This window comes from Dipodomys ordii, unplaced genomic scaffold, assembly GCF_000151885.1.
Source record: "Dipodomys ordii isolate 6190 unplaced genomic scaffold, Dord_2.0 Scaffold7, whole genome shotgun sequence".
NCBI lineage: Eukaryota > Metazoa > Chordata > Mammalia > Rodentia > Heteromyidae > Dipodomys > Dipodomys ordii.
In genome coordinates, this window is record NW_012267223.1 from 4,458,388 (window position 1) to 4,476,341 (window position 17,954).

General features: G+C 57.0%; 1 protein-coding gene across 1 annotated transcript in view; it reads left to right on the forward strand.

Moving 5' to 3' along the window:
- The first annotated feature begins 1,592 nt into the window (after window positions 1–1,592).
- Grin2c (glutamate receptor, ionotropic, N-methyl D-aspartate 2C) overlaps window positions 1,593–17,954 on the forward strand; it is a 17,639-nt gene continuing 1,277 nt past the window's right edge. The window contains exons 1-13 of the mRNA XM_013036546.1: window positions 1,593–1,736; window positions 6,976–7,383; window positions 9,807–10,405; window positions 10,696–10,810; window positions 11,916–12,127; window positions 12,323–12,488; window positions 12,728–12,881; window positions 13,872–13,997; window positions 14,083–14,312; window positions 14,960–15,120; window positions 16,045–16,232; window positions 17,189–17,421; window positions 17,751–17,948. Of these exons, the coding sequence (XP_012892000.1) occupies window positions 6,991–7,383; window positions 9,807–10,405; window positions 10,696–10,810; window positions 11,916–12,127; window positions 12,323–12,488; window positions 12,728–12,881; window positions 13,872–13,997; window positions 14,083–14,312; window positions 14,960–15,120; window positions 16,045–16,232; window positions 17,189–17,421; window positions 17,751–17,948 (2,775 nt within the window). The 5' untranslated portion in view covers window positions 1,593–1,736; window positions 6,976–6,990. The remainder of the gene's footprint in view (window positions 1,737–6,975; window positions 7,384–9,806; window positions 10,406–10,695; window positions 10,811–11,915; window positions 12,128–12,322; window positions 12,489–12,727; window positions 12,882–13,871; window positions 13,998–14,082; window positions 14,313–14,959; window positions 15,121–16,044; window positions 16,233–17,188; window positions 17,422–17,750; window positions 17,949–17,954) is intronic.

The following is a 17,954-nucleotide window of genomic DNA, read 5'->3' on the forward strand; positions in this document are numbered from 1 at the left end:
GAGTGATGGGGTGGCGGGGGTGGCGGGGGGCGCGGTGAGGGAGGGAGTTACCAACTTCATGGCCAACTTGGGCCCGGGCAAGGACAGCGAAGACAGACCCGGGACCCCGCGGGGGAGGGAGGGGGCAGTCAGACGAGCCGCTCCGGGACCCGGGGAGACCACAGGGACCCCTCTGGAACCCGATCTGGGGTTTGGAGGAGGCCAGGAAGAGGCCGGGGGTGGGGGTGACTGGGTTCACACAGCAGTCACCCCGGACGCGGACGCGATGTTTGTCCCCGGGGCCGCCGAGCCCTCCCCCTCCCCCTTGCCTGGCACCCAGCGCTTTGGGGGGGGGGGTGCAGGGATCTCGGCCGCTCGGTCCAACTGTTGCTTGCTGCTGGACGCCACTTGGACTATGGGGGAGTGGGGGTCCGCACCTGGAGGCGGAGGCTGGGTTGTGGGGGGCGGTGGGTGGAGGGCTGGTTCCCGGGGTTTGCTGGGTGCGTCTGCCGCCTGGGACAGCCTGTGGCCCCGCGCCTCCCCTCCCCACCCTTCCTTCCCTTCTCTGTCCCATCCTCTGACCTCCAGAAATCCGAGCAGGGGCTGGGAAGGTGGCTCCGTGGTAGAGTGCTTGCCCTGGGTTCGATTCCTCAGTACCACGTAGCAGAAGTGGTGCTGTGGCTCAAGTGATCAAGCACTAGCCTTGAGCACAAAAGCTCAGGGACAGTGTCCAGGCCCTGAGTTCAAGCCCCAGGACCACCACCAAAATGAATGAAATCAGAGTAGGCGCTTGGATTGGTTGTTTTCATCCAAACGCCCTGCACGCCTGCCCTGGCCCCAGGGGCCTCAGGGGCCCCAGGATGCCAAGGGAAAGGTGGGCTAAGAAGGCCCTGAGAGAGCCAACACCCGACCCCTTGACGCTGACCCCCTCCCTTCCCCCCCCTCCAGGCAGCACCCGCGGCTGCTGGCGGCTCCCGGGGCTTAGATGGACGGGGAGGGCGGGGAGGAAAAGCCTGAGGCTCTGGAGCTCTTGCGCAGGGCAGAGACAAACAAATACAGAGGCACCCACCGGCTCCTGCGGGATGAGCCGAGCCCCGTCGGCCCGCCCTCCTTCCCAGCCCTCCTCATCCAACAGGGACTTGTGGCGGCTTCTCCTAGCCCTGGGAGGCTGGCCAGGTCCTGGTTTGATCCCTGAGATTCTGGAAAATATGGGCACGCGCTTTATTCGGAGAGGGCGCCCCTGGCTCTTATTCCCCACCCCCCAAAAAAACTCTGGTTTCTGGCGCAGAGCTCCTGATGGTGGAAGGGTAAGAACGTGGACGGGACACCCAGGCTGGACGGTGGACACTTGGCTTCGCTTCTATCCCCCAGGGTGGCCCCAGCGGGGACCTGGACCACAGCTCTGCCACCTCCCAGCTCCTGAGGCGTGAGGTCCAGACCCGGCGTGGGGAAGCAGGTGGGCGCAGAGACCAGAGGGGAGGTATGGGGGGGGGACCGCAGCCAGGCTGGGGGCGCCCAGTGCGTGATGCTGCCCAGCTTGGCCACCAGGAGGCGTGGCGCGGGTCCCCGCGCCCTCCCGGAGTCACAGTTGCCGGCCGCCGCCGCCGCCTCCGCAGCGCGAGTGTCCTTGAGCCGGTGGTGAGGGTGGCTCCTGCCGCTCGGGCCCCCTCGCCCCGCAGGGGCAGCCTGATGCCACCTTCCCTATGAATTATTTATCGCCGGCCTAAAAATACCCCCCGAACTTCACAGCCCAGAGTGTAAGAGAATTTCTGGGAGGGGAGGGGCTGGGGGACGGGCGCCCTAGGGGCTGAGCTGGGGTGGTTGGGGGGGACCTAGCTGATAGAGAGAACTGAATACCAGGAGCCGATCGGAGGTGCCAAGGTGGAGGGGGACATGGCTCAGCTTTCGGCTAGGGGAAGGGGATGGGTGGGAAAGTGGATGGCTTAGGAGGGACCCTTGCTTGGCAGACGCTGGCCTCCTTCACTTAGAGAAACCAGTGCCACTGGTGAGTGGTAGTGGTTCTTGAAACCAGACCTCCTCTGGCCCAGGAGAGAGAGTGGCTAGCACCCCTTCTTGTGAGTGTGTGAGAATGTGGGTGCATGCCTGGCCCCGTCCCTGACCTGCCGGAGTGAGTGAGAGTAGAGAGCAGGGAAAAGGAGAGGCTGAGTCTCTGGAGGCATGTGGGCTCTTCCAGGGTGCTCAGGACCGACTGCCGCCAACCTCTCCCTCATTTTCTTCTTCTTCTTCTGGTTTTCTGGTGGTTTATTGGAGATAAGAGTCTCACAGACCTTCCTGCCCCGGCTGGCTTTGAATGGTGATTCTCAGATCTCAGCCTCCTGAGTGGCTGGGATTACAGGCGTGAGCCACCAGCGCCTGGCTCCCTCCTTATTTTTGGAATCCAGCTGTTCAGCTAAGATTACTTTGATGGTTCTTCAGGAACGGGGTGTAACCCAAGAAGGTGGGGAGAGGACTCTATGAGAGCTTGCTCTGCCTTCCAGAAACCCCAGTCTATCTGCCTTGGGCATAGTAGGAGGCTCTTGCCAGGGTCTAGCTCCAGGATCCCAACCTGGGAAGAAGGGCAGAGGAACCCAGACCTCGGTCTTGGGGCCTCAAGAGCTGATTGTCCAAGGCTTGGCCTTGGGTCGGCGGGGGTGGTGGGGGGAGGACTTAGGCTGGGCTCTAAGGGATGGTGGTACTTTTTTTTTAGTCGGTCGTGGGGCTTGAACTCTGGGCCTGGGCGCTGTCCCTCAGCTCTTCAGCTCAAGGCTAGCGCTCTACCACTTGAGCCACAGCGCACTTCCAGGTTTTGATGGGGGGCGGGTTATTGGAGATAAGAGTCTCTCAGGGACTTTCCTGTGTGGGCTGGCTTTGAACCTCGATCCTCAGATCTCAGCCTTCTGAGTAGCTAGGATTACAGGTGTGAGCCACCGGCGTCGGCTTGGTAGAACTTTTTGGAAAGGGGACGTTCAGCTTAGGGGAGCAGCAGGACCTGGAGAGAGTGGCCGTGTGGGCTAGTGTGGCCACCACACATGTGGGCAGGGCTGTCTGTGAAGGGGAAGGCTAAGGCATGGGAGAGGCGGGAGCTCAGACTTCGCTGTCTGTGGGGGCCCCAGGGAACAGCTGTCCTGTGTCAGGTCAGTGCAGATGCCACAGGAAGTCTCAGCAGCATAGTGAGACGGACGGGTGGGGACGGCAGCCTTTGAAAGGAGAAGTAGGGGCCAGAGGGAAGGGCACGCCAGGGGCCATGGAACTGCCGAGGAGACCGGAGCTTGCATTTCTCAATCTGTCTGCCATTGTTCTGTGAGCTCAGAGGCTGGTCTGGTGTCTGCCCAGCCCTCATTTTAAGCCTCCTGCCAAGAGACACGACCTGCCCTGACCTCCCCTTCTTCCCACCTCATACCCCAGAGGACCCCTTCGCTTTGGAGAAAGGCCCTTTTGGGGTTGTGGGAGGGCCTGGCCCTTCATCCAAACTCACATTGTCTGGAGGAAATAAATAGGAGCCATGTAGGAGATCGATCTCTGCCTTGCCTTGCCTTGCCCCCCTCTCTCTTTCTCTCTCTCTCTCTCTCTGTCTCTCTGTCTCTCTCTCTGTGTGCTAGTTCTGGGGCATAAGCTCATGTAGGCACTGTCCCTGAGCTTTTTTTTCTCAAGGCTAGCACTCTACCACCTGACCCACAGCCCCACTTCTTTGTGTGTGTGTGTGTGTTAATTGGAGATCAGAGTCTCATGGACATTCTTGCCCAGGCTGGCTTCGAACTAACCCTCAAATCTCAAGCTCCTGAGTAGCTAGGATTAAAGGCATGAGCTTTTGGTGTCTGGCTACATGTATGATTTTAAATTTTCTGGCAGTCACTTTTTTAAAATAGAAAAGAGAAACGGGAATTTAAGATTTTGCTTCATTCGATGTTATTGAATGTAGTCAACATAAAAATATTGAGATAAGTCCAGCACTGGTGGCACTTGCCTATAATCCTAGCTACTCAAGAAGCTGAGACCTGGAAGATCACAGTTCAAAGCCAGACCAGACAGAAAAGTCTGCTGGACTTCATTTCCAGAACAACCAACAAAAAGCCATACTGGAGGAATGGTTCAAGTGGTAGAGCTCCAGCTAAGTAAGCGCAAGGCCCTGAGTTCAAGCCCTGATATTGGCACAAAAAAATGTTAATGAAATAGCTTACATAATTTTCTCATGCTGTCTTCAATAGCTAGATTGTAATTTCCACTGGCAGCGTATCTCATATTTTGGATGAAGGACACTTCAGGTTATATGCATCTGTGGCTCTTGTATTTGCTGGTTTGGATGGAGATCTCGTTACTGGGAGACAGAGGTGGCAAGAAGGCTAGGGCTTCCCGAGGGCAGAGAACCCCAAGGGACTGGAGGTGTGGGCAGGGGCAAGTCCACAGGCCTTGCAAAGGAGCAACAAGTATCACAGGGATCTGTTGTGTCTGCTTGTTTCTGACAGTACTGTAGCTTGAACTCAGGGTTTGGGCACTATTCCCTTAGCTTATTCACTCAAGGCTGGTACTTTGTCATTTAAGTCACAGCTCTATTTTCAGCTTTTTTGCTGGTTAGTTGGAGATAAAAGAGTATCATCAGCTGGGCACTAGTGGCTGCTCACACTAATTCTAGCTACTCAGGAGGCTGAGATCTGAGGATTACAGTTCAAAGCCTGTGAGACTCTTACCTCCAGTTAACTAACAGAAAACTGGAGGTGGTGCTGTGGCTCAAATGGTTCAAGCCCCACAACTAAAAAAAAAAAAAAAAATCTCATAAACTCTCCTGCCTGGACTGGCTTCAAACTACAATCCTCAGATCTCAGCTCCTAAGTAGCTAGGATTACAGGCTTGAGCCACTGATGCCTAGCTTGGCAGTGACTTTGCCCGCATCATTTGAAAGCCTCAGCTGATCACCAAAGCAGAAGGACTTAGGATCCCATCCCAGACTCGAGCTACTTTTCCACATTGCCATTTGTAAAGTTGTGTAGATCAACCGTGCGTATAGAGAGATTTTGTTGTTGTTGCTGGCTCTGAGGTTTGAACCAGGGCCTGGTTGCTGTCCCTGAGCTTTTCTGCTCAAAGCTAGCACTCTACCACTTTGAGCCACAGCGCCACTTCTGATTTTCTGGTAGCTAATTGGAGATAAGAGTCTCATAGACTTTCCTGCCTGGTCTGGCTTCCAATTGCCATATTCAGATCTCAGCCTCCTGAGTAGCTAGGATTACAGGCGTGAGTCAGCAGGCGCCTGGCTGGAGAGTTGTTTTTTTTTTTTTTCAACACATACAAGTACTCTCACTTCTGTTCCTTTCAGCCTGAAGCTCTCCCACCTGGCACTTTATCTTAACACTCTGTTGTTGGTTCTTTATAACTTCCTGTGAATAGGCTCTCGATCCTTAGCAGAGTGAAGGCCTTGCTAGAAGAGGCTAGGTGCTTGGGAGGGGTAGCGAGGGCAGGAAATGGTGGAGTGCAACTTAGCACAAGGAGGTTGGAGGTGCTAAGAGCAGCCTGTGAGTCTGAGGGTTTGACTGAGCTCTGGAGGGTGGGCAGGCTACACGCATATCAGCCTCTCCCCATGCAGCACCCAGTGCACAGGATGCATATGCTGAGCTGCATGTCTGAACTGCCGAGTTTGTTCCATGGTCCCCAGTTGGGGAAATCCTTTGTGCAACTCTGGGAGAACAGGAGGTTTCTTAAATATTCTCTGTGGCATCTCTCATTTCTCTGCCCTCTGTCTTTCTTAGAATTAGAGGTAGAGACAGGCTTCTGTGAGAAGTTGTCTAAAAAATTAGACTTTGGGCTTGGTGCCCGTGGCTCACGCCTGTCATCCTAGCTACTCAGGAGGCTGAGATCTGAGGATCACGGTTGGAAGACAGCCTGGGCAAGAAAGTCCATGAGACTCTTTTTCTCAAATTAACCATAAAAAGCCAGAAGTGGGGCACAAAAACTCAGCACTCGGGCGCAGAGGTCAAGCTTCAGGACCGGCAATAGATAAGTAAAAATAAAATAAAATAAATTAGACCTTGGAGAAAAGGACAGGAGAAATTTGGTGCCATAAAGACAATAAAAAGGAATGGCCTATGAGAAAGCTAAGGCTTGAGTAGCCATTTTTTCAGAGTGCCAGCCCCAAAGGGCATAAGTTTCTGGGCCAAGAGTATTGGTTGCTGCTTGGCTTTTGTCTGTATTTCTGTTGTGAAGATGCACAATCTCATAGTGGAGCTCTAGTGGTAGCCATGTTGATTCCCCTGAGCTCTGTGTTTGACAGATGTGTGTGTATGAGTGTGTGTGAGTGAGTGTGTGTGTGTGTGTGTACCAGCACTGGGACTTGAACTCAGGGTCTGGACACTGTCCCTGAGCTTTTGTGCTTATGGCTAGCATTTTACCACTTGAGCCACATCTACACTTCCAGCTTTTTTCAGATAAGAGTCTCATGGACTTTTCTGTTCAGGCTGGCTTTGAACTGCAATCCTCCGATCTCAGCCTCTGGGTAGGTAAGATGACAGGTGTGAGCCCGTTAGAGGTTGCTCATGATAGTGAGTAACCTGTTGTCTATGCCCTCAGCATCATGAGGGAAGTCTGTGATTAGCTCAGGCACCAAACTGTGGTTCAGAGAAGCTAAGTGAGTTCTTCAAGACCACAGTGTAGTCCTAGATTAGAACCCACGTTCAAATCCATGCTATTGAACACCAGGGTAGTATTTTCAGTGCACCTTTCTTCGAAGAGTCCAGGTGGCTGGGCTTTCTAGCCGCCTGTGCTGTTCAGCAACAAAATGACAGTGAAAAGACATGTCCTGGCTCTCCGGAGACCCCAAGAACGCTCTGCTAACCACTCTTTCTTTCTCTGTGTCTCTGTGTCAGTCTGTCTCTATGTCTCTGCCTGTCCTTGAAGCGGGAGGTTTTCTCTTCTCTGTCTCCTGGATGTGTGTTCTCTAACCCTGGCCTTCACCACTTGTCTGTCTATCCATCTCTGTCTCTCCTGTGCCTGTCCTGGTTTCCTCTGCAGGACCCTCCAGTGGACATGGGGGGGGCCCTGGGACCAGCCCTACTGCTCACCTGGCTCCTCAGAGCGTGCGCAGGCCCAGGGCCGGGTGAGCAGGCTGTGACAGTGGCTGTGGTGTTTGGTAGCTCGGGGCCCCCACAGGCCCAGGCTCGTGTCCGCCTCACCCCCCAGAGCTTCCTGGACTTGCCCTTGGAGATCCAGCCCCTCACCGTGGGGGTGAACAACACCAACCCCAGCAGCCTCCTCACCCAGATCTGCGGGCTCCTGGGCGCTGCCCGTGTCCATGGCATCGTCTTTGAGGACAACGTGGGCACAGAGGCGGTGGCCCAGCTCCTGGACTTCATCTCCTCCCAGACTCACGTGCCCATCCTCAGCATCAGCGGGGGCTCGGCTGTGGTCCTCACTCCCAAGGTGCCTGTCCAGCCTCCTGTCCCCCCTCTTTTTCCTGGGGCCTACATCCTGGTGGGGGCTGGGGACCAGCCAAGTCTAGACGAGGGGTGGTCAGAATGGATGGGCCGGGCCGGCAGGCAGGACTGGAAGTGTGAGCATCAGTGTGTGTGTGTGGAGCGGGGCAGAGGGGATAGTTTCATGTTGCAACTTTTCAGGCTGTTGTCCATGTGTGTCTGGAAGAGTGGGCAGGTGGGCAACACTCCTCCAGCTGTGGTGGTCAGGTCTGTCCAGCCCTGCTGGGCAGAGACAGTTGAGGGACCGGATCGGCTGCTGCGCCCTGTGTACAGCTGGAGTTGGAAAATAAGGGACAGCAATCCAGGGCGGGTTCCTGTCCCTGGGGAGGCAGTCATGGTTCTGGCCTTAGCTGCACTTGGCCATCTTCCAGGGAGAATGTGCCCAACACATTCACTGCCGTTCCACGCCGGGCTGTGTGCTGAAGGAAGACAGCGCACGCATGCACGTGGAGGGAAGCCTGCGTGGGCTCCACTGGGATGGGGCCTCGGTCAGATGTGATCTTTCGAGAAATGAGGCCCACTCTGAAGTCTGGAGGCTACGGGGTGTTGGGAGAGATGAAGTGAGAGGCTGAGGAGTGGGGGTCAGGAGGGGGTCCTGACCACAGGGGTGGTTTAAGTTTGGTTAAGCTGTCTTCCAAATCAGGGAGCAGACAAGGTGTTGAAGGAAGAAAACAGATTTGATCTGCTTTAGCTGTATTAGTGCTTTCTTATGGAAGTTCACCGCCCCCCCCCCCAGCAGTAATGAGGCTTGAACCAAGGGCCTGGGCACTGTCTCTTAGCTTTTTCACTCTGCTCGACTACTTGAGCTACAGCTCCACTTCTGGGTTTTTGATGGTTAATTGGAGATAAAAAGTCTCACAGACTTTCCTGCCCAGGTTGCTTTGAACCTTGATCTTCAGATCTCAGGCTCCTAAGTAGCTAGGATTACTGCTAATGAGCACTGGGCTTGTTATAGAGAATTCTGAGCATATATGAAAAAGCTTAGTGAATCCCCATATACCCTCACTTACCTGGTGAATGTACCCCATCCTTTTCCTTACCCACGTCTCCCTCTTCTGTGTTAAGCTGAGCCAAAAGCTCACAAATCTCATAATTCTACACATGAATATTTCAATATGTATCTCCAGCAGATAAGAGCTTTAAAAAATTAAACCATCACCCATTATCATGTCTAAAACATAATAAAAAATTCCTTAACTTCAACAAATATTCAGTCAGTGTTCACATTTCCCTATTGCCTCATAAATATCATAAACATTTATTTTTAAGTCTGCTCGTTTGAATTGGAAGCCAAGTCAGGTTCATGCATGGTGATTAGTGGGTGTAGTTTCTGAATAGCAACTTCTAAGCTGCTCCCTCACCTCTCCCGCTTTTAACTGCAAGTTGTCTGTTGTTGAACACGTCTGTAGAGTTTTCCCTGATTCACTTTCTTTAAAAAAGACTGGGACAGTAGTAGTAGTCCGAGGGGAGGGCAGCCCTTGGCAGGGGACTGTGCTAGGTGTGTGCTGAATGTATTTGGTGAGCTTTGGTGGAATTTTCTTGCTGGAGTCTTAGGTTAGGAGAAGGCTTTCCCAGCCAGTCATCAGCTCTCAGGACAATGGTTCTCTGCTCTCTGAGCACTGGCAAAAAGCAGACCCCAGTGTTACACCTCTGAAACTCAGTCAATCTGGGCCAACACTTCTCAAACTAGCTAGCTCACACTGGAAGAAAACTGGTTAGAGCTGGTGGTCAGATTCTGATTCAGTCAGTGGTGGGGTGCAGCCAGAGAATCTGCATTTGTAAAAAGTTCCTGGATAGTATGGATGCGTGTGGTCTGTGGCCCAGCTTGGGTGGGTGTGGGCAGGATTCCCCTGCGCATCCCAGTGGGTAGAGGGGGCAGGAACCACGTGGAGGCAGAAACAGAGGGGTTGTGGGGCGGGGATTCCAGAGGTAGAGATGGGCGGGGCATGGGGAGGAATGATGAGGTCGAGGTGGGCGGGGCATGTGGGGGTGGAGAGGCAGAGGTGGGCGGGGCACGGGGGGAGATGGAGAGGTCAAGGTGGGCGGGGCACTGGGGGGAAATGGAGAGGTCGAGGTGGGCGGGGCACGGAGAGGTCGAGGTGGGCGGGGCACGGGGGGGAGATGGAGAGGTCGAGGTGGGCGGGGCATGGGGGAATGGAGAGGTCGAGGTGGAAGGGGCAGGAGGATGGAGAGGTCAAGGTGGGCGGGGCATGGAGAGGCCGAGGTGGGCGGGGCATGGAGAGGCCGAGGTGGGCAGGGCAGGAGGATGGCGAGGTCGAGGTGGGCGGGGCACCGGGGTGGAGAGGTCGAGGTGGGCGGGGCTCGGCGGCCCAGGCCCGCCCTTCCGACTTAAGCCCCGCCCGCCCGCAGGAGCCGGGCTCCGCCTTCCTGCAGCTGGGCGTGTCGCTGGAGCAGCAGCTGCAGGTGCTCTTCAAGGTGCTGGAGGAGTACGACTGGAGCGCCTTCGCCGTCATCACCAGCCTGCACCCGGGCCACGCGCTCTTCCTGGAAGGCGTGCGCGCCGCGGCCGACGCCAGCTACCTGAGCTGGCGGCTGCTGGACGTGCTCACGCTGGAGCTGGGCCCGGGCGGCACGCGCGCGCGCACGCAGCGCCTGCTGCGCCAGGTGGACGCGCCGGTGCTGGTGGCCTACTGCTCCCGCGAGGAGGCCGAGGTGCTCTTCGCCGAGGCGGCCCAGGCCGGCCTGGTGGGGCCCGGCCACGTGTGGCTGGTGCCCAACCTGGCCCTGGGCAGCACCGACGCGCCGCCCACCACCTTCCCCGTGGGCCTCATCAGCGTGGTCACCGAGAGCTGGCGTCTCAGCCTGCGCCAGAAGGTCCGCGACGGTGTGGCCATCTTGGCCCTGGGCGCCCACGGTTACCGGCGCCAGTATGGGGTTCTGCCTGCTCCGGCTGGCGACTGCCGCAGCCACCCCGGGCCCGTCGGGCCAGCCCGGGAGGCCTTCTACAGGTAGGCACTTCCCCGGGCAGCGTGGGCCTGCCGGCCCCGCCTCCACTGGCACGTGCCTGGTGCCAACTTAGGTCGCCTCTCTGCGTCTTCGTGTCCTCATCTGAAAGGAACAGACAAAATCTCTGGCACCTGGATCGTGGGGGTGACAGAGGGAAATATTTAGGATAGTAATAACAATAATTACACAACAAATGACCCCCCCCACACACACTGAAGGCAGTAGTGGGGATGAGGGAGGGGCCCCGGGAAGTCTGGGGGGGTGGGACACCTGGCATCTCTCCTCCTCACAGGCACCTGCTGAACGTCACCTGGGAGGGCAGAGACTTCTCCTTTAGCCCTGGTGGGTACCTGGTCCGGCCCACCATGGTGGTGATCACCCTCAATCGGCACCGCCTCTGGGAGATGGTGAGAAGGGGGTGAGCCCAGGGGCCTTTGGTTTCCTCTTCTTCTGTTTCCCCTCGGGCCCACAGCTGAGCAAAAGTGCCTCCTATGCCAACCCCCCACCCTCCCGCCCTCAGCTAAGGTCTCCTTCACTGGGTAGCCTTCCAGATCCCTGGAGACTGGCCCTGGTCCCAGAGCACACCCTCCCTTCCCTGTACCGCAGAGCACCGTTAGCATGCGGCAGCCCCTGGGGGAGCAGCCCACATCTGGCCGGCCCAAAGGACATGCTAACAGCTAGAATCTGAACGCTCCATGCTTGAGGACAGATGTGTGCAAATCAGCACAGGGGCAGGAATGTATTCTGCTGTCAAAGAAGGAAACTGGGGAGTGTGGGACGGAAGACAGGACATTAGAGATGGGCTGTCGAAGACTGAGTAGGAGCCCAGCAGGAAGGGGCATTTTGCCTGGTCTCGACACAGGGTTTTGTGTTGTTTGTTTTTTGTTTTTCATGGGGCTTGAACTCTGAGCCTGGACGCTGTCCCTCAGCTCTTCAGCTCAAGGCTAGCACTCTACCACTTGAGCCACAGCCCCACTTCCGGTTTTTCTGGTGGTTAATTGGAGATAAGTCTCATGGATATTCCTGCCTGGGCTGGCTTTGAATTGTGATCCTCAGATCTCAGCCTCCTGAGTAGCTAGGATTACAGACATGAGCCACTGGCACCTGGCTCAGGGCTTTCTTCTTCTTTTTTAATTTTTTTTTGTAAAAATTCTGTACAGAAGGGTTACAGTTACATGAGTAAGGTAATGAGTACATTTCCTATTGAGCATTGTTATCCTCTCCTTTGTTTTTTCCCTGTCAGGGTTTTCTTCAGTGAGGTGGTAGGTGTGCTTGGGAGGGAGTGATGGGGTCACATTGGACCTGCCTGTGAGAGGGGCCTAGAGGGTGGGCTCAGGGTTTCATGCTGAAAGATGAGTCGGGGTCGGCCTAGGCTTCAGGAACTGTGTGCTGCCGCAGCACGGGGGCTGCATCCAGCAGAGGACTGGGCTTGTGCCCAGTCCTTGCCCGGGACCACCCGGAGGAGGGTAGCAGGGCTGCAGGTCCTGGGTTCAGGTCCATCATCCTTTGCAGGTGGGGCGCTGGGATCACGGTGTCCTCTATATGAAGTACCCAGTATGGCCTCGCTACAGTACCTCCCTGCAGCCGGTGGTGGACAGCAGGCACTTGACAGTAGCCACGCTGGAGGAGCGGCCCTTCGTCATTGTGGAGAGCCCAGATCCTGGCACGGGCGGCTGCGTGCCCAACACCGTGCCCTGTCGCAGGCAGAGCAACCATACCTTCAGGTCTGGTTCTGGCATGAGCTGGGTGCTGCTGTGCAGTGTGTGCACACACGTGTGTGTGCGTGTGTGTGTGCACGCACGTGCATGCACAATGCTCAGGGGGCAGGGCCTGCACTCCAGGCTGGGAGGAGCTACAGACAGGGGCTGTGGGGTGGAGAGGTGCCCTGACTCCCCGTGGTCTCTTGGTGGTGGCTGCAGCAGTGGGGACGTGGCCCCCTACACCAAGCTCTGTTGTAAGGGCTTCTGCATCGACATCCTCAAGAAGCTGGCCAAGGTGGTCAAGTTCTCCTATGACCTGTACCTGGTGACCAACGGCAAACACGGCAAGAGGGTGCGAGGAGTGTGGAATGGCATGATCGGGGAGGTAGGCTCTCCCTCCCCCTCCCCCCCAGCCCCTGGCCATCTACCTGGCCCCCTCCCCTCCTCTGCTGCTCCCAGCCCCATGCAGCTCAGCCCCCTTCTGGTGAGCCCATCCTGGAGGGGGTCACATGACCAGTGCTGAGCTCTGACCACCCCAAGTGGGACCAGCTGGTGGAGCTAGATGGACTTGTAGGGGACTGGGAACCCCCAAAAGCCCCTTCTCAACCCCCGCTGGGCCCCCAGGTGTACTACAAGCGGGCAGACATGGCCATCGGCTCCCTCACGATCAACGAGGAGCGCTCTGAGATCGTGGATTTCTCCGTGCCCTTCGTGGAGACGGGCATCAGCGTGATGGTGGCGCGCAGCAATGGCACCGTCTCCCCCTCAGCCTTCCTGGGTGAGGCTCGGGTGGACAGCGGCGTGTCCGGGACAGAGGGGCTCAGGGCCTGGTGGGTGGAGCGTGGATGGAACTTGGGGTGTGCGGGCTCTGGGAATCTCTGAGGCTGGTGGGAGGCTGGTGACGCTGAGCGGATGCTGGCGTCTGAGCCTGGGTGGAGAGGGAGGGAGCTGGGACAGGTGGTGGCACCGTTTAGGGGACAGAAGCCAGGATAACAGGTTGGCCACAGGCTGTGCCGGGAATTGGGCTGTGGAGCAGGGATGGAGCCCGTGGGGCGTGTGGGAAGAGATGCTCATTTCTCACGCAGTTCAGGAACCCGGCATTGTTGAGGCAGCACTGCGGTGCCAGGCCCTAGCTAGGTGCTGGGGAGACAGCCAGGGAGCCTCGCATGCTCAGTGGGCTCCTGCGGGGAGCTGTGAACAGGTGGTTGTGAGGAGAAGCTCAGAGCTGGCTAAGCAGGAGTGAGATGCCAACCCTGCCCCTTCCCGCTGGGCTGCCTTAGACAAGTCACCCAGCCTCTCTGAGTGGGTTTCTCAGTTACAGAGAAGAGGACAAACCCCACTCTCTAGGATGATCTTCACAAGTACTCTCGCCAGTACTCGTCCCTTACTCCAGGAGACTGAGAGTCTCCAGGTTCTCTCTGGCTCCCTGGGCCTCCATGTGTCCACACTGGGAGGATGAAGAATATGGCAAGAAAAAAAAAAAAAGACTAAGGCTGAAAGATCAGCCCTTCTATGGGCTAGACTAGGGGTGTGGAGGGCAAAGGAAGGCTTAGACGGGGATGTGTGTACCTGGTCCAGGGTGGACGGAAGGAAGGAGACCGCAGATGTTTGCCCTCCATCTGGGTCTCTCCAGGGCTCTGCTGTCTCACGAATCAGGAGCCCCTTGGTCTCCATCCAAGGGGCTGGCCGGCCCACTGGTAGCTGCTGAGCGGGGATGGGGGGGTGGGGGGGCGGAGCTGAGGTCTGAGCCTCCTGCCTCCTTCCCCAGAGCCCTACAGCCCCGCAGTGTGGGTGATGATGTTTGTCATGTGCCTCACCGTGGTAGCCATCACCGTCTTCATGTTTGAGTACTTCAGCCCCGTCAGCTACAACCAGAACCTCACCAAGGGCAAGAGTAAGAGTTCACCCAGGTCTGGGAAGAGGGCCAGGGCAGGATGGCAGCCGTCTGGGGTCTCCAGCATCCTCCCTCTGTCCCCCAGAGCCTGGGGGACCATCCTTCACCATCGGCAAGTCCGTGTGGCTGCTGTGGGCACTGGTCTTCAACAACTCAGTGCCCATTGAGAATCCACGGGGCACCACCAGCAAGATTATGGTGCTGGTGTGGGCGTTCTTCGCCGTCATCTTCCTGGCCAGCTACACAGCCAACTTGGCCGCCTTCATGATCCAGGAGCAGTACATTGACACCGTGTCGGGCCTCAGTGACAAGAAGGTTTCTGGGCCAGCCCCGGTGGGGGGGGGGGAAGGGGACAGCAAGGGTGGGGGCAGACCTCAGATGAGCAGGCATAGGATGATCAGTCTGGGAATGTGAGCTACAGATGGAGTGGGGACATGGCTGGGTGGTGGGGTGTCTACGGAGGGACTGAGCAGCAACCACCCAGGTCCATTGGATGGCCTTAGGTAAGTCTCCCCATTTTGAACCTTTGAGTTCTATTTGTGTGTGTGTGTGTGTGTGTGTGTGTGTGTGTGTGTGTGTGTGTGCCAGTACTGAGGATTAAACTCAGGATCTGTATGCTGTCCCTTCGCTTTTTTTTTTTTCTCTCAAGGTTGTGCTCTTATTTCTTGAGCCACAGCTCCACTCCTGGCATATTGCTGGTTAATTAGAGATAAAAGTCTCATAGACTTTCCTGTCTGGGCTGGCTTTGAATGAATGGAGATCCTCAGATCTCAGCTTGCTGTGTAGCTAGGATCGCAGGCGTGAACCTCCGGTGCCTCAGGAGTAGCCTGGACAAGTGTCTCAGACCTTGTGCTGTGACTATGCAGGCTCAGACCTGGGGCAGGATTGTGGGGCTGAGGCTTGGGGCTCTGATCTCTGCAAGGCTGGGAAGAAGGGGCCACATGGCTGCTGTCTGCCGGCAGTTTCAGCGGCCTCAGGATCAGTACCCACCCTTCCGCTTCGGCACGGTGCCCAACGGCAGCACCGAGAGGAACATCCGCAGCAACTACCGAGACATGCACGTCCACATGGTCAAGTTCAACCAGCGCTCGGTGGAGGATGCGCTCACCAGCCTCAAGATGGGGTAGGTCCCCAGCCCTGCCCCATCCTCTGCCTCCAGCCACAGATCTCTCCAGGGACCAGCCTTAGATCTGTGCCTATCTTTTGTTTTGTGTGTCAGTGAGTTTGAACTCAGAGCCTGGGTGCTGTCCCTGATCTCTCCAGCTCAAGGCTAGTGTTCTACCACTTTGAGCCACAGCGCCACTTCCAGTTTTCTGCTGCTTAAGTGGAGAGAAGAGTCTCACAGGCTGGCTTCAAACCACAATCCTCAGATCTCAGCCTCCTGAATAGTTAGGATTATAGGCATGAGCCACCAGCACCTAGCACTCTATACCTTTCCTATAGACCTACGGTGGGCCAGTGAGCGGGTTTGTCCTGCAGGACTCCTGGGGAGGGGGAGGAGGTCTGAAGGCAGAGTGGAGCTTGAAGCAAAAACATATGCCCAGTGGAGTGCTAGTGGCTCATGCCTGTGATGTTAGTCACTCAGGAGGCTAAGATCTGAGAAGTTCAAGGCCGGCACTGGCGGGAAAATCCAATTAATCACCAACAAAAAGCCAGAAGCAGAGCTGTGGCTCAAGTGCTAGAGCACCAGCCTTGAGCAAACAAGCTAAGGGACAGCTCGTAGGCCCTGAGTTCAAGCCCTAATACTGGTGCACCCACACACACAGATACCCACCAGAATTCAGCTTTGGTTTCTGGGTGGGGCGGGACTGTCTCTGGGTCATAGGGCCATGTAGAGGAGGGGGAGGGGTGCCTTTCCTCTGGGGCAAAGTCCTCCTAGCATCTCTGAGGAGGACAGGAGGGATCCGTGCAAGGGCACCAGAGGCGGCTCTGTCCACTTGTCCCTCCTCAGTGGTACCCAACCGGGGCTCAGACCCCTGTTAGGCCCTGGGTCCGGGACCCTCCTACCTGCAGGATCCCTAGTTCTGAGGGCTCAGCCTGTTCCCAGGAAGCTGGACGCCTTCATCTATGATGCTGCTGTCCTCAACTACATGGCGGGCAAGGATGAAGGCTGCAAGCTGGTCACCATCGGCTCCGGCAAGGTCTTTGCCACCACTGGCTACGGCATCGCCATGCAGAAGGACTCGCACTGGAAGCGGGCCATCGACCTGGCCCTGCTGCAGTTCCTGGGGGACGGTGGGTACCCTCACCGTGGGGGACTGGGAAGGGTCCTGGGTGGGCCACTGAGCCGGTACTACCACCACCGCCCTCTGTGTGCTCAGGGATGTCTGTAGGAAGAGGCCTCTAGGGGGTGTGGGTGGGCAGGTATTAGGAGCAACTGGATGGAGACCCAGAGAAAAGGGTGAGCCTGCAGGATGGAGCAAGGACCAGAGCTGGAGAGTCCCCAGGGAGCAGGGAGGCTAAGCCGCTCAGGCCGTGCTGGGGGTGGGGGTGAAGGGAGGTAAGGGGGGGTTGTGGAACTGCTTTGCCTGGCCCCAAGACCCCTCCATGATCTTCCTCAGTTGAGCGCCTCCTTTGCCATCCTGATATATTATCTAGAGGCCATGGACCTGCCTAGTTAAGAGCTACAGCCAGGCTGGCCTCTACAGCCGGGGTTCACAGACACAAGGGGTCCAGCCCAGCCTGCCCCAAACCTAGAGAAAGCTCTGAATTTATAAGCGCTCCACATTTATCAAATAAAATGCTTCCTGAGCCAGGCATGGTAGGGCATTTGTATAATCCTGGCACATGGAAGGGGTTGAATTGGGTGGATGGTATTTGAACCAAAATCAAAGACCCCCTCCAAAAAACCCCCACCCTCCAACTGTTGATTTCCTATTAAGGTGAATTCATAGTCTACTAGAGGACCACATCCAGGCTTGGCACAAAAATGGTCAATGATGAACGAATGTGAATAAATGAACAATGCCAACGCTTACCACTTTTGTTGGGGGTGAGCACAGGCAAAGGCTGGCATCCCCTTTTCCCCCAGTGGGGCTTTCCTTTCCTCTCCTCCCTTGCCTCTGCTAGGCTGGATCCCTGTGTCATTTGAAAACCAACAGAATGGACCTTGGCCCTAGCTAGACCCCTTCTGTATCTGAGGTGTTGGTGAGAAATTCCTGAGCAGCAGGTGCCCCCTCCCTGCTTCTCAGGAGAGACACAGAAACTGGAGACAGTCTGGCTCTCAGGCATCTGCCACAACGAGAAGAACGAGGTGATGAGCAGCAAGCTGGATATCGACAACATGGCGGGTGTGTTCTACATGCTGCTGGTGGCCATGGGGCTGGCCCTGCTGGTCTTCGCCTGGGAGCACCTGGTCTACTGGAAGCTGCGCCACTCGGTGCCCAGCACCTCCCAGCTGGACTTCCTGCTGGCCTTCAGCAGGGTAGGTACCCCCCCCCCCGCCTCCCCATGGAGACCTTAGTTTTACGCGTGCCCACCTAGTAGTCAGAGCTGGCCCTGTCCCCAGAAGTAAAATGTGGGGGTTCCCCCCCCTCCCCATGGGCCCAGCCTGATCCTCCCTGCTGCCACTCAGCGAGCCTGATGGCCAGGCAGACACCTGTCGACCAGGATCATGCATCCCACTCCGTCTCCAAGCCGTCCCGTGCTTTGGGGGGGCCTCGAACATCTGCTTCTGGGACTGGGAAGGCCGATGCCTGGGAGAGGAGGGCGTGGCTGACCCGGGTGGTCGGTCCCCCTTCCCCTTCCACCCAGGGCATCTACAGCTGCTTCAACGGGGTGCAGAGCCTTGCCAGCCCCGCGCGCGCCCCCAGCCCGGACCTCACGGCCGGCTCCGCGCAGGCCAGCGTACTCAAGATGCTGCAGGCGGCCCGCGACATGGTGACCACGGCGGGCGTGAGCAGCTCCCTGGACCGGGCCACCCGCACCATCGAGAGCTGGGGCGGCTGCCGGGCGCCA